This window comes from Syngnathus leptorhynchus, chromosome 19 (assembly GCF_054491065.1).
Source record: "Syngnathus leptorhynchus isolate UIUO chromosome 19, UIUO_Slep, whole genome shotgun sequence".
NCBI classification, from domain to species: domain Eukaryota; kingdom Metazoa; phylum Chordata; class Actinopteri; order Syngnathiformes; family Syngnathidae; genus Syngnathus; species Syngnathus leptorhynchus.
This window is the reverse complement of record NC_141213.1, coordinates 5860473-5872215: the sequence shown is the minus strand read 5'-3', so window position 1 is coordinate 5872215 and position 11743 is coordinate 5860473. Positions and strand designations below refer to the sequence as shown.

The window sequence follows — 11743 nt, the reverse complement described above, 5'->3', positions numbered from 1 at the left end:
TTCGATAAAACAGACCAATCTCGCGCGATTACGTTTTCTGTTGCTTCATGGAGTGGCGGCTTGCCATTGGATAAGGGGCGGTAGCGACGGCCAATCAGAACGTGGCAGGTCAGACAAGTTGCAGGCAGATAGAGTGCAGTGATTAGCCAGCCGAGTGGTTATTAGCTTGGTCGAAACCACAAAGCGGTCAGAAATTAGGATTGACCCAGCCTCTCCATATTTGAGGATATTAAAACCATTAGAAAATTAGGGTCAAATTAACTGTTAGTACGAAGCCAACCGTCGTTGGACAATGAGGAAGACTGCTTTACTGCTCATTTTGCTACTCGGCGTCGCTCACTTGATGACTGTATGCAGATGTGAGGATGGTGAGTTAGTTTCAAAACGCAAGACTCCAAAGTATTCCTTAGCATTATGTAACGTTGAATGTACTCGTTTAAAAATTGAATTGGCTGTGTTACATGTCAAGTTGCTCCCATGTTATCTTGCTCCCCGGCTCGAGTTACGACTGTTATTGTAAGGCGAGTTGCGCAGTTTTGTGTTAGGCTAGCCCTAACCCCAACCCTAGCTCTAAACCTAACTCTAACCCTAACCTTAGAACTAAGCCTAGCTCTAACCCCAACCTTAACCCTAACCTGTTTGCTCTCGCTGCCATGTTTCGTCTTCAGAACAATACGAGGAGCATGATGATGATGATGATGATGAGGAGGAGGATATCGACGAGGAGGATGACGATGATGACGACACAGAAGTCAAAGAGGAAAATGGAGTGCTGGTTCTAACCGATGACAACTTTGATACTTTCATGGAGGGCAAAGACACCGTGCTCATTGAGTTCTATGCTCCATGGTACCCTTTAATTTTTATTTTCTGGATAAATAATATTATATATATGGTGCCAAAGCCTTGGCATTGTCATTCTCCCCCGCATGTACATGTGTCTATTTTCCCTCATCAAATCTTAAGTCATTGATTTTGCTTTTTGTGCAGGTGCGGCCACTGCAAACAGTTTGCGCCAGAGTACGAGAATATCGCACGGACCCTGAAGGAGAACAATCCTCCTATCCCAGTGGCTAAAGTTGATGCCACAGAGGCAAAGGACTTGGGGAGCAGGTTTGATGTGTCGGGCTATCCTACCATCAAGATCTTTAAAAAAGGCGAAGCGATTGACTATGATGGCGACAGGACAGAGAAGGGTAAGGGATATGCAGTTAATGTTAATTTGTGGCAGAATAATTTATGTTAAGACAACTACAGTAATCCCTCCTACTTCGCGGCTTCAACTATCGCGGCTTCGCTGTATCGCGGGTTTTCAAAAATAAATTAATTATTTTATCGCAGAAATTTCATCATTTCACGAGGTTTCGCGGCCACTTGAGTTTCTTCATTTTCCTTTAATAATGATAGCTTATGTTTAAAAGTCGTTTTCTTGTTTTGAAATGAATAAATTAAAGAGTCAGTACAGTATACTTTATCGTCACATGTGACTTCAGGGCGTTCTCTCTGTTGTATATTTTGGACTAACTCATGTTCCGTAGTGGGAAAACCCCGGATGTGGGAGGGGGAGCTTCGGGGACGTTCAGTGTTGCGATGTACGGCCAGTGAACTGACTGTGATGAAAGGAATAAAGCAGTATCCATCACGTCGTTGTCCGAACCATGCTTGCTACATCAGAACCTGGAAAATAGTAAAGATATAACACTCTCCACCGGCGGTGGCCTTCATCTGGACATAGCAATACACTGTTAGTCTCGTCGCTAAGGCATGAATGCGGAGCGCACAGTCCATTGATATGAAAGTCCCCTAGCAGCGAGCTGGTTGATGTCAGCGATAAAAATAGAATATCTTCCAAGAATAGCTCAAAAAAATCTAGTTTCTATTTCGCGGAAATTCCCATTTCGCGGGTGGGTCTGGAACGTAACCCCCGCGAAGTAGGAGGGATTACTGTATTCATGTTATTTACAGGATAGTTAGACATGCTTACGTTCACTGTCATTGTGTGTGTGTGTGTGTGTGTGTGTGTGTGTGTGTGTGTGTGTGTGTGTGTGTGTGTGTGTGTGTGTGTGTGTGTGTGTGTGTGTGTGTGTGTGTGTGTGTGTGTGTGTGTGTGTGTGTGTGTGTGTGTGTGTGTGTGTGTGTGTGTGTGTGTGTGTGTGTGTGTGTGTGTGTGTGTGTGTGTGTGTGTGTGTGTGTGTGTGTGTGTGTGTGTGTGTGTGTGTGTGTGTGTGTGTGTGTGTGTGTGTGTGTGTGTGTGTGTGTGTGTGTGTGTGTGTGTGTGTGTGTGTGTGTGTGTGTGTGTGTGTGTGTGTGTGTGTGTGTGTGTGTGTGTGTGTGTGTGTGTGTGTGTGTGTGTGTGTGTGTGTGTGTGTGTGTGTGTGTGTGTGTGTGTGTGTGTGTGTGTGTGTGTGTGTGTGTGTGTGTGTGTGTGTGTGTGTGTGTGTGTGTGTGTGTGTGTGTGTGTGTGTGTGTGTGTGTGTGTGTGTGTGTGTGTGTGTGTGTGTGTGTGTGTGTGTGTGTGTGTGTGTGTGTGTGTGTGTGTGTGTGTGTGTGTGTGTGTGTGTGTGTGTGTGTGTGTGTGTGTGTGTGTGTGTGTGTGTGTGTGTGTGTGTGTGTGTGTGTGTGTGTGTGTGTGTGTGTGTGTGTGTGTGTGTGTGTGTGTGTGTGTGTGTGTGTGTGTGTGTGTGTGTGTGTGTGTGTGTGTGTGTGTGTGTGTGTGTGTGTGTGTGTGTGTGTGTGTGTGTGTGTGTGAGAGAGAGAGAGAGAGAGAGAGAGAGAGATAGCTCTACACAATTGGTATTTGATTGGAACGTGTGTTGTTTTGCCAGGAATGCTATCTTATGTGTGTTACCACTGGACAAAGGATTATATTATGCATTTTCAACGTCCCGTCCCCATACTTTTGAACGGACACTTCAGTCTTGCTCCGCCTTTGTTTTGCCTGTAGCTATTGTTGCCCGTGTCCAAGAGATTTCCCAATCTGGCTGGAAGCCCCCACCTGAAGCCACTCTGGTGCTGACCAAAGACAACTTTGATGAGACGGTCAACAATGCCGACATCATCCTGGTGGAGTTCTACGTTCCGTGGTAAGGATCCAGGGGTCTCGCACCTTCTGTCTGTGAGGACCTGGTTTTGGGTTTTGCATTTAACGCGCATCTAGGAAAGGGAATAACTCAAAATTGCCATCACCTGTATTAAAAAAAAAGAAAAAAAAAGTAACACTTGTGTATTGTGCACCTTCTAGGTGTGGACACTGTAAGCGCTTGGCACCTGAATACGAGAAGGCAGCCAAGGAGTTAAGCCAGCGCTCGCCGCCCATCCCCCTCGCCAAAGTCGATGCCACCACAGAGTCTGACATTGCCTCCCGCTTTGATGTCACCGGCTACCCCACCCTTAAGATTTTCAGGAAGGGCAAAATGTTCGACTACAACGGGCCCAGAGAAAAGCACGGTACGTGGCGTTCCTGTTTTCCGGCCAACACAAACACTTGCGCTTACTTGCTGCTTTGTGTCGTCCGCAGGCATTGTGGACTACATGAGCGAGCAGGCGGGGCCTCCCTCCAAGCAGGTGCAGGCTGCCAAACAAGTGCAGGAGCTACTGAAAGACGGCGACGATGCCATCATTGTCGGCGTCTTCTCCGGTGAGGAGGATGCGGCGTACGAGACCTACATCGAGGCTTGTAAGTAAAAACAAGACCAAAATTGTTGATTGCCTTCAGGGAATGTCTTGTTTGTCTGATACACTGCTGTCTGCATGGCAGGTCATTCGCTCAGGGAAGACTTCACCTTCCGTCACACCTTCAGCTCCGACGTGGCCAAGCTGCTCAAAGCGTCGCCTGGCCAGGTGGTCATCACTCAGCCGGAAAGGTTCCGCTCCAAATATGAGCCAGCATCGCACACTCTTGCACTAAAGGTAACGACCCCCACCTAAACACACGCATCTACGTCTGAATAATTTTAGTCATTATTTATATTTGCTCAAGGAGTCTCCAGAAAAAAAAAAAAAAAAAAAATATCTGCTTTTTTTTTTTTTTTTTTTTTCCTCTCTGTCAGGACTCCACTTCAGTGTCAGATGTGCAAGAGTTCTTTAAGAAGCATGTGACCCCTTTGGTGGGCCACAGAAAGCCAAGCAATGACGCCAAGCGCTACACTCAGAGGCCACTGATGATCGTGTACTACGGAGTTGACTTTAGCTTTGACTTTAAGAAAGGTATTTTGTGTTACCTGCGCTCGTAATCAACGCGGCGCAACATTTAAACCGGTGTGGTGCGTGTTTAGCCACACAGTTCTGGAGGTCCAAGGTGTTGGAGGTGGCCAAGGACTTCCCCGAGTACACGTTTGCCATCGCTGATGAGGAAGACTATGCGGATGAGCTGAAGACTTTGGGCCTGAGTGAGAGCGGCGAGGACGTCAATGTTGGTATTCTTGCGGACGGTGGGAAAAAGTTCGCCATGGAGCCTGATGACTTTGACTCTGATGTGCTGAGGGAATTTATTATGGCTTTCAAAAAGGGTGAGTTTTTTTTTCCCGTCTAACAGAAGAGTGTTTCGCAACAAACACATGCATGTTTTTCAACAGGGAAGCTGAAGCCCATCATCAAGTCCCAGCCTGTGCCCAAGAACAACAAAGGCCCAGTGAAGGTTGTGGTGGGAAAAACCTTTGATGAAATTGTCATGGACACCCAAAATGATGTCCTAATCGAGTTTTATGCTCCTTGGTGCGGACACTGTAAAAAACTGGAGCCAGAGTTTCTGGCCTTGGCCAAGAAGTACAAAGGTGAGAAAAACTTGGTGATCGCCAAGATGGACGCCACCGCTAACGACATTCCAGACGACAAGTACAAAGTGGAAGGTTTCCCCACCATCTATTTTGCCCCGAGCAATAGCAAACACAATCCTGTGAAGTTTGAAGGAGGCGACAGAACAGTGGACGCCTTCAGTAAATTTTTAGAAGAACATGCCACAAAGTTGTCACGCACAAAAGACGAGCTTTGAAAAGATCACGTATGGACTCAAACTGTGCCGCCAAAGTCCCAGCTAGCGGCCCAGGAACACGTGGGGAAGGTGAAGGGAACCAAGCATCAGTGTCAATTGTTACTGAGTTGCTATGATTAGAGTTCATCCATCATTTTAGTTCATTCATGTTAATGTTTTTGTTTTTTCCTGCTTTCTGAAAAGCATGTGGGTTCTGAGAGTTTTTAAATAAAACAAAACCATGGCTTTGTTGGCCAACACTCTAATGTGGCTCATTTTAATTGTACCATAAAAAGCAAATGTTACAAGTGTTGTAATCACATTTGAAAACCACTTTTTATCTTCCAGTTGACACCTCTGTTTGATCATTAGCCCCTGATTGTTACACTACAGGACAAAAGCATTTCTTTGTGGCATTTTGTGCAATTATTTGGCAAGGTTACTGTTTAGAAAAGTGCATTACGAACTAAGCTATTCAAATAGCTACAAATACTAATGATGTCATAGTTAAGATCTTGATGCTACTTGTTCGGATAAAGGCACTTCTTGAAGTTTGCTACTTCCAACGGTTAAGAAAACTCTTGAGTGAAGCGTTGGTGGAAGGCGCTGATTTTTTGCAGCACAATCTTTAATTTCTCAGTGGGTGGTAAGATGGTCATCCTGGACAGAGGAAGAAAATTGGTCGCTTTCTGTTGGTTGTTTTGTTTTTAACTCTAGCTGTAAATGTGCTAACCTGAAATGGAAAGTTCCTTCTCTCTGCCCGAAGCCGCTACCTGGCACAAGGCAGATGCCCTCTTCTTCCAATAGCCTCATGCAGTAATACATGTCAGGCACCAGACCTTCTTCCTGTCAAGTCAGCATTGTGCTCAGTTAAAAAAAAAAAAAAAACGTTTAAAACAATGTACACACCTTGGCCTTATCAATTGCTTTCTGAGGTAGAGTGATGCGGGGGAACGTGTACATGGCTCCTTGCACGGGGTTACATGTGATACCGGGTACTGCGTTGAACATCTGCTCAGTCATCCTTGCCTTTTCTGCCAAGGCGTCCAACACAGCAGTACGTTCCTGAACAAACATTTCAATATGTGAAAATGTATTTCATATCAATCAGCATGTAATAAAAGCAGCTATGAGTATTTTTCAACCTGACAATGCATTATTAAAGGTGTATTGACTTTGTCTCCCTCTTGTGATCAATGTTGGCATGAGCTGAGTGAGTGATCATTCTAAATGGATGAGGAACGTTCTCAAAAAGATTTTTACACCGTCAAAATTGTATGAGTTAAACAAAATCTATTGGATCCAATAAAAGCTTTCCTTTAGACAAATAACACCGCTGAAAACTACAACCGCAAGTTTGACATATAACTCGTTTTGTTGGCCAAGTGCGCCCTCTAAAGGATATTGGCAGTAGTCCACGTAACATAACTGCAGTTGAAAAGTTGACATTTTTGGTGGCATATATTCAGACCTTCATGAACGTGTTGTAAGAGGGCTCATCAGGCTGAGGGGGATTCACCACCAAGTCAAGGAGAGCTTGCCCAGGGACGGGAGGACATAACCGCACTGAAACTAGTTTGAGAAGTTGAACCTTCACCTCCGGGTCCATATTAACGACCTCCATATATCCTCCACGGAATCCACACCTGATGGCCACAAACACAATGAACAATGTTGTAACGGCAACAACATCAAAACATGACTTACTCTCCCATGTAGCATTTGGAGGTAGAATGGAAGGAGGCCAACTCGACAGTACCCGAGTACTCTGGTCCCATCTCAAACAGAACTTTCTTAAAGGAGTGAAACTTGCAGCCTTCTGCATACACGTTATCTTGATAGACCTAAAAAAACGGATGGAAGTCACACGGATGCAATTTGAAGCATTATGTTAATCAAAGGAATGTGCTATGATGCCATGATCCTAATTACTTCATCAGCCATGAGAAAGAGGCGCTCTTCTTTTGCAAAACGAATCACGTCTTCAACGCACTGCCTGCTCTGGACCTGACCTACAAAATGGCATCGTCAGATATCAAAAGGAGCAAGTGTGAAATGAACAAATACTAGAAATGTCACCAGTGGGGTTTCCGGGGTTGATGATGCAGAGTACACGAGGATTACAGTGCTCCCTCGCCGCTTTGAGGGACCTTCTCAACTCCGCCACGTCCAGGCTCCAACACTTGGCCTCATCCAAATAGTAACTTATCTGCACCGCACCCAGTTCGGCGAGGGCGGCCGAGTACAGAGGATACTGGGGGATGGAGATCATCACCCCCGTACGGGTACGACCTTCGCCGCTCACCATCAACTTCAGCATGGTCTGCGAGGTGACGAATGAAGAAGGGAGACGTATTATTTGGAATGTTGTAGACAATCGGAAACACCTTGAGTGGAAAGCTCAAGTGTCAAGTGTCCCTATACTTTTGTCCACATAGCCAATTGTGTACTGAGCAGGGAACAAACTGGTAGAGCAAAGAGAGACGAGCAAAGTACATCAGAGTATATAATTAACTAGAGTGCAAGTCGAACGATGGAGAAATCCCATCAAGCAGATGACATCATACCACGATGGCATCGCTGGCCCCAGTGGAAAGGAAGATGTTGTCCGGACTGGACGGGATCCCGCCGTCTCTCTTCTCGATGTAGCGTGCCACATCCTGACGAATGCACTCGATCCCCTGGCTGGCGCTGTACGCGCCTTGAATAAAAATCAACCTTTTAGCGGATTGCTCGTGTAAATGATTGACGCTTGCGTTGAGTTGAAAAGAAGACGATTCTGACCTATGCTTTGACCTCCGCAAGCCTCAAGAATCCGCCGTGCCCGTTGCTTGGCGTCTTCTGGAAATGCGCCGTCCTTTAGGAGCTCCGGATAAGCGCAGATTGCCAACACCTGAGCGAGAGAAAGAAAAGATGAATGTGATTTTGCTCTGATTGTGAAGCAGGCTGGACCCAACCTGTCTTAGAAATGTGATGGGCTTCTGGCCCATTGCGTGGGCATCGCCGATGTTGGCCTTGATGACTTCAGTGAAAGGTTTCTTGGCGCCCTGCAGACAAAATACAACAGGCGAGTTAAGCGTAACGAAGCGCAATAAACATTTGGCCTTCCTTGTAAGAGGTTTTGAATGTCAATTCCTGGTTAAATGAAGGTTGAAAAAAGAACAAGGGTTAGGATTTCAAAGTAGGGAGAAAGCTAGGGTTAGGGTTTCAAACAATGGTTTAAAGCTAGGGTTAGCGTTTCAAGCTAGGGTTAGGGTTTCAAAGAAGGGTTCCATACCGAACCCTAGCTTGAAACCCTCGTTTGAAACCCTAACCCTAGCTTTAAACCCATGTTTAAAACCCTAGTCAGAAACCCTAACCCTAGTTTGAAACCCTAATTAGCCATCCTAAAACTCATTGGAAACCCTAGTTGGAAACCCTAACTCTAGTTTTAAAACCTAGTTTGAAACCCTAACCTTGGTTTAAAACCCTAGTCGGAAACCCTAATCCTAGTTTGAAACCCTAATTAGCGATCCTAAAACTCGTTGGAAACCCTAGTCAGAAACCCTAACCCTAGTTACAAACCCTAATCTTAGAAACCCTAATCTTAGAAACCCTAAAAGTAGTTTGAAACCCTCGTTGAAAACCCTAACCCTAGTTTTAAAACCTAGTTTGAAACCCTAACCTTGGTTTAAAACCCTAGTCGGAAACCCTAACCCTAGTTTGAAACCCTAATTAGCCATCCTAAAAGTTGTTGGAAACCCTAACCCTAGCTTTAAACCCTGCTTTGAAACCCTAACTCTTGTATAAACCCTTCCTTCTAAACATGGTCTTCAAGCTAGAGTTAGGGTTCCAAAGTAGGGTTTCAAGCTCTTATTTATAAGCTAGCTATTTGATAAAAAGAGCATCAGCGGGTAATCAGCTGTGCTCTGGTTTGTGCTCTGGTTTCTTCTGGCCGCCACCATGCCGCAGCTGCTGCCGTTGATCAGATGACGCAATGTGACAATTGACTTTGCAAGCGACTTTGACTTGGCTGCTGTCCAAATAGACTTTGCCTTAAGCTCGATAGCTGTCAAAATCAAATTTGGACACGCTTACTTGTGAAAGCAGAGACTACTTGTGAAGATGCTGCTTTCAAGTTGTTGTGAAGGGAAGCTCCACCACAATGGCATTGCATAACGCTGAACTTGAAGACGTTTGCTGACCTCAGCCCAACTGGCTTTCATTTTCTGTGCAGACCAAATGACTCATCTCGCATTTTGAAGAGCTCTTCTCTGAAAATGACTGATTGGTCTTTCGCGGCGGGCTGCACAACAAAGAGGCTGGCTGGCGTTCACAGCCGAGGAGGACGCCAGCCACCAGCCAGGCGCTGATTACGCAACGCTGACCTGTGAAGCAGACCAGGCCAGCCAACCAGCCAGCCACAGGAAACAACGCTGCTTACTTTACATTTGACTACTTCTTACTAAGCATTTTTCCAGGTGGACTGATCTGAGAATGCCAAATTCATTCAAATGTACTTACACTCTGTTGGCACAAATCCGTGCCAAGAGTTAGTCAGGTGACCACCACGCCCAAAACATGCCAGCACACACACACACCTTGATTCTGCTGAACTGCCCTGAAAACTGTTTGCAGTCAGGAAGTTCTTGCTCAGATTACAACTTCAGCATCCAAACCCTCCTGACCGATAAAGAAAACATGAACATGGATTCACAAGTAAAACTTGGTTGAAGCTCTATTATCTATGGCTTTTTCATTTGGCGAGCTATAATTTGATATATTTGTATAATCTCTCCATTTGTGCAATGCCATTGAAAATGGAGAGCAGACATTCAAAACCAAAAGTATCCATCACTTTGCATGACTTTCTCAGAAGCTCCTTACGGAGAAAACAAACAAAAAGCATTGAACGCCGCTGGGCCTCACAGCCGGAGTGTCGTCCAATGAACTCGGTCGGCTGCGGGGAGGAGAGAGCCACGCAAAGCCAGTGAGACAAAAGAGGCCAGAGAATGTTCCTTCACTTCTTATGTAATAACTTTTCCAAATTGACCACATCCTCCTTCTCAACTCAATCAGGCGCTTAAGTGCACTTTGAGGACAAAAGACTGCCTGGGTGTGTTGCATTACGCCGACTTAGCAGAACACAATGGATCGATACGACCGCAGGAAAATGTCATCGGAGATGTTTATGCACTGTGGTGGGTAGAAAGAAAATCTGGATGGTTATACGATTGTTCCTCAGATGTATTCAAATCAAGAAAATATAGGAGCATTACAAATGGATATTTGTTTGATATAAATCATTTCTGCTTTGGCTGAGGAGACTCAATTATCTTGTCGATATCATGATTGCATAGGTTGAAGCTCTTGCAGGTACCGTGTACCTGTTGATCAAGTTTTGTTGGCTCACTACACATGTTATGCAAATGGTAATGAACCTGTAGCACATATTAGTTGAAAGCACATTCAAAAGAAATATAATTAGTCTGAAGCACGTTTAAAAGAAATGTAATTAGTCTGAAATGCTTTGAGGAAGGTGTGGACATTGCACATTTTCATTAAGGACACCCATTATAATGCCTAGGGCCGGCCCTGGCCTTACGTTGTCGCCATAGTAACGAAACGCCATCGCAAACCGAGGACAGTTTCATGAGTGTGACAACTTGAGACGGAAGTACTTTGCCGTTTCCATAAAAGAGCGCTTAAAGCTTTTTTTTTTTTTTTTAAATGCTACTTCCTTGCAAGATCAAGCAAACTTACCGCTTTGAGTTCCTTGTCAAGCTTCACTGCCCGCTGCACGATGGCACCACGAACCGCGTACTCCACTTGCTTGATGTTGGGGTTCATCGTGTCCAAAGTGAGCACCTTCCCTCGAGAGGACGCCCCGTTGATGACCGTCTGAGACATTTTGTGTCAACGTTGTGCAGGAATTGACGCTCCTTGACAGAAAGTAAGACAAAAGATGAGCAGCGTGAAAACAGGACAGGACAGACCAGACGTGCGTGCGTGCGTGCGCGCGCAAGGAGGTAAATGTTTTACCACTTGTTCAAAGCAGACAAAGACGGACGAGGAGAACGACAGCGTAGTGGTCCCGCTCTACAAATCTTCTTCGCCTCAAGTGACTATTGAGTCTGTGCTCTTTTCATATTGACGCACGGACACACACACACACACACGCACACACACGCCTTCGCCCTGCAGAGCGCGCGGTTGGTGGATTTCTCAACATAGTTCAATGAGGGGCGTGACGCCTTCAGGGCTTGTCGGAAAAGAGACACTCTACGGAGACGCGCTTACAGGACACAACATTAGGTACAGTTTCGCACCAAATTGCGGGAGCTCTATGGGCTTTAGAACATTTATATATTGATTGCTATTACGACTCTCACTTTTGGGTGGGTTTAGGAAAATTTGATTTTTTCTCTTGCAGGGATTTCAAAAGCAACATCAAGGGCAGAAAATGGCATCGTCGTCAAGACAAAATAAAGTCATAGTGAGTTGACGTGAAAGCAACTTAGGAAAAAGCTGTCACAAGACTGCAGTGAGCTTTGAATACATTTTGTCCGGCATTATAAGCGCAGTTGAGGCACATGTTAATTAAACACATTGGGATTTAGGTTTGACACTCATTTACAAACATTTCTGCAAGGTGAAAAATGGTAGCTGGTTTGGCTTTGTGTCGGCGCAGACACTGGAAAACATCTAAAATCAACAACACCAACCTTCTGAAAATATGTCTAGAATAAAACTCTAAGGAAATAAATGTGCATTTCTAATACTCAGAGAGTGAGT

General features: G+C 45.2%; 2 protein-coding genes across 3 annotated transcripts; one reads left to right on the top strand and one right to left on the bottom strand.

The window, feature by feature from the left end:
• The first annotated feature begins 115 nt into the window (after window positions 1-115).
• Window positions 116-5873, top strand: pdia4 (protein disulfide isomerase family A, member 4). The gene is made up of 10 exons (XM_085938972.1): window positions 116-368; window positions 669-849; window positions 991-1196; window positions 2945-3083; window positions 3242-3447; window positions 3518-3676; window positions 3758-3909; window positions 4050-4206; window positions 4275-4508; window positions 4575-5873. Exons 1-10 carry the CDS (start codon window positions 293-295, stop codon window positions 4988-4990), a joined length of 1926 nt encoding a protein of 641 aa, XP_085795098.1. The 5' UTR covers window positions 116-292; the 3' UTR covers window positions 4991-5873.
• Window positions 5186-11140, bottom strand: LOC147041844 (alanine aminotransferase 2-like). 2 transcript variants are annotated; one of them, XM_085938975.1, is made up of 12 exons: window positions 10991-11140; window positions 10712-10890; window positions 7927-8016; window positions 7754-7862; window positions 7537-7670; window positions 7049-7292; window positions 6902-6981; window positions 6677-6813; window positions 6441-6615; window positions 5879-6034; window positions 5703-5815; window positions 5197-5629 (listed from the first exon to the last, which is right to left on the bottom strand). In XM_085938975.1, exons 2-12 carry the CDS (start codon window positions 10856-10858, stop codon window positions 5539-5541), a joined length of 1476 nt encoding a protein of 491 aa, XP_085795101.1. In that variant the 5' UTR covers window positions 10859-10890; window positions 10991-11140; the 3' UTR covers window positions 5197-5538. The 2 variants fall into 2 exon arrangements, with proteins under 2 accessions (XP_085795100.1, XP_085795101.1); XM_085938974.1 differs by having other exon boundaries at window positions 5186-5815.
• Between the last annotated feature and the right edge of the window lie 603 nt (window positions 11141-11743).

Excerpts from the sequence above, each read along its gene's own strand:
- pdia4 (XM_085938972.1), top strand. The coding sequence starts at position 293 with ATGAGGAAGACTGCTTTACTGCTCATTTTGCTACTCGGCGTCGCTCAC. Across the intron at positions 3,448-3,517 it reads CGGGCCCAGAGAAAAGCACG|GCATTGTGGACTACATGAGC; the intron begins GTACGTGGCGTT and ends TGTCGTCCGCAG. Across the intron at positions 3,910-4,049 it reads CGCACACTCTTGCACTAAAG|GACTCCACTTCAGTGTCAGA; the intron begins GTAACGACCCCC and ends CCTCTCTGTCAG.
- LOC147041844 (XM_085938974.1), bottom strand. The coding sequence starts at position 10,858 with ATGTCTCAGACGGTCATCAACGGGGCGTCCTCTCGAGGGAAGGTGCTC. Across the intron at positions 6,982-7,048 it reads CAACCCCGGAAACCCCACTG|GTCAGGTCCAGAGCAGGCAG; the intron begins GTGACATTTCTA and ends GCCATTTTGTAG. Across the intron at positions 6,814-6,901 it reads TCTTTCTCATGGCTGATGAA|GTCTATCAAGATAACGTGTA; the intron begins GTAATTAGGATC and ends CCGTTTTTTTAG.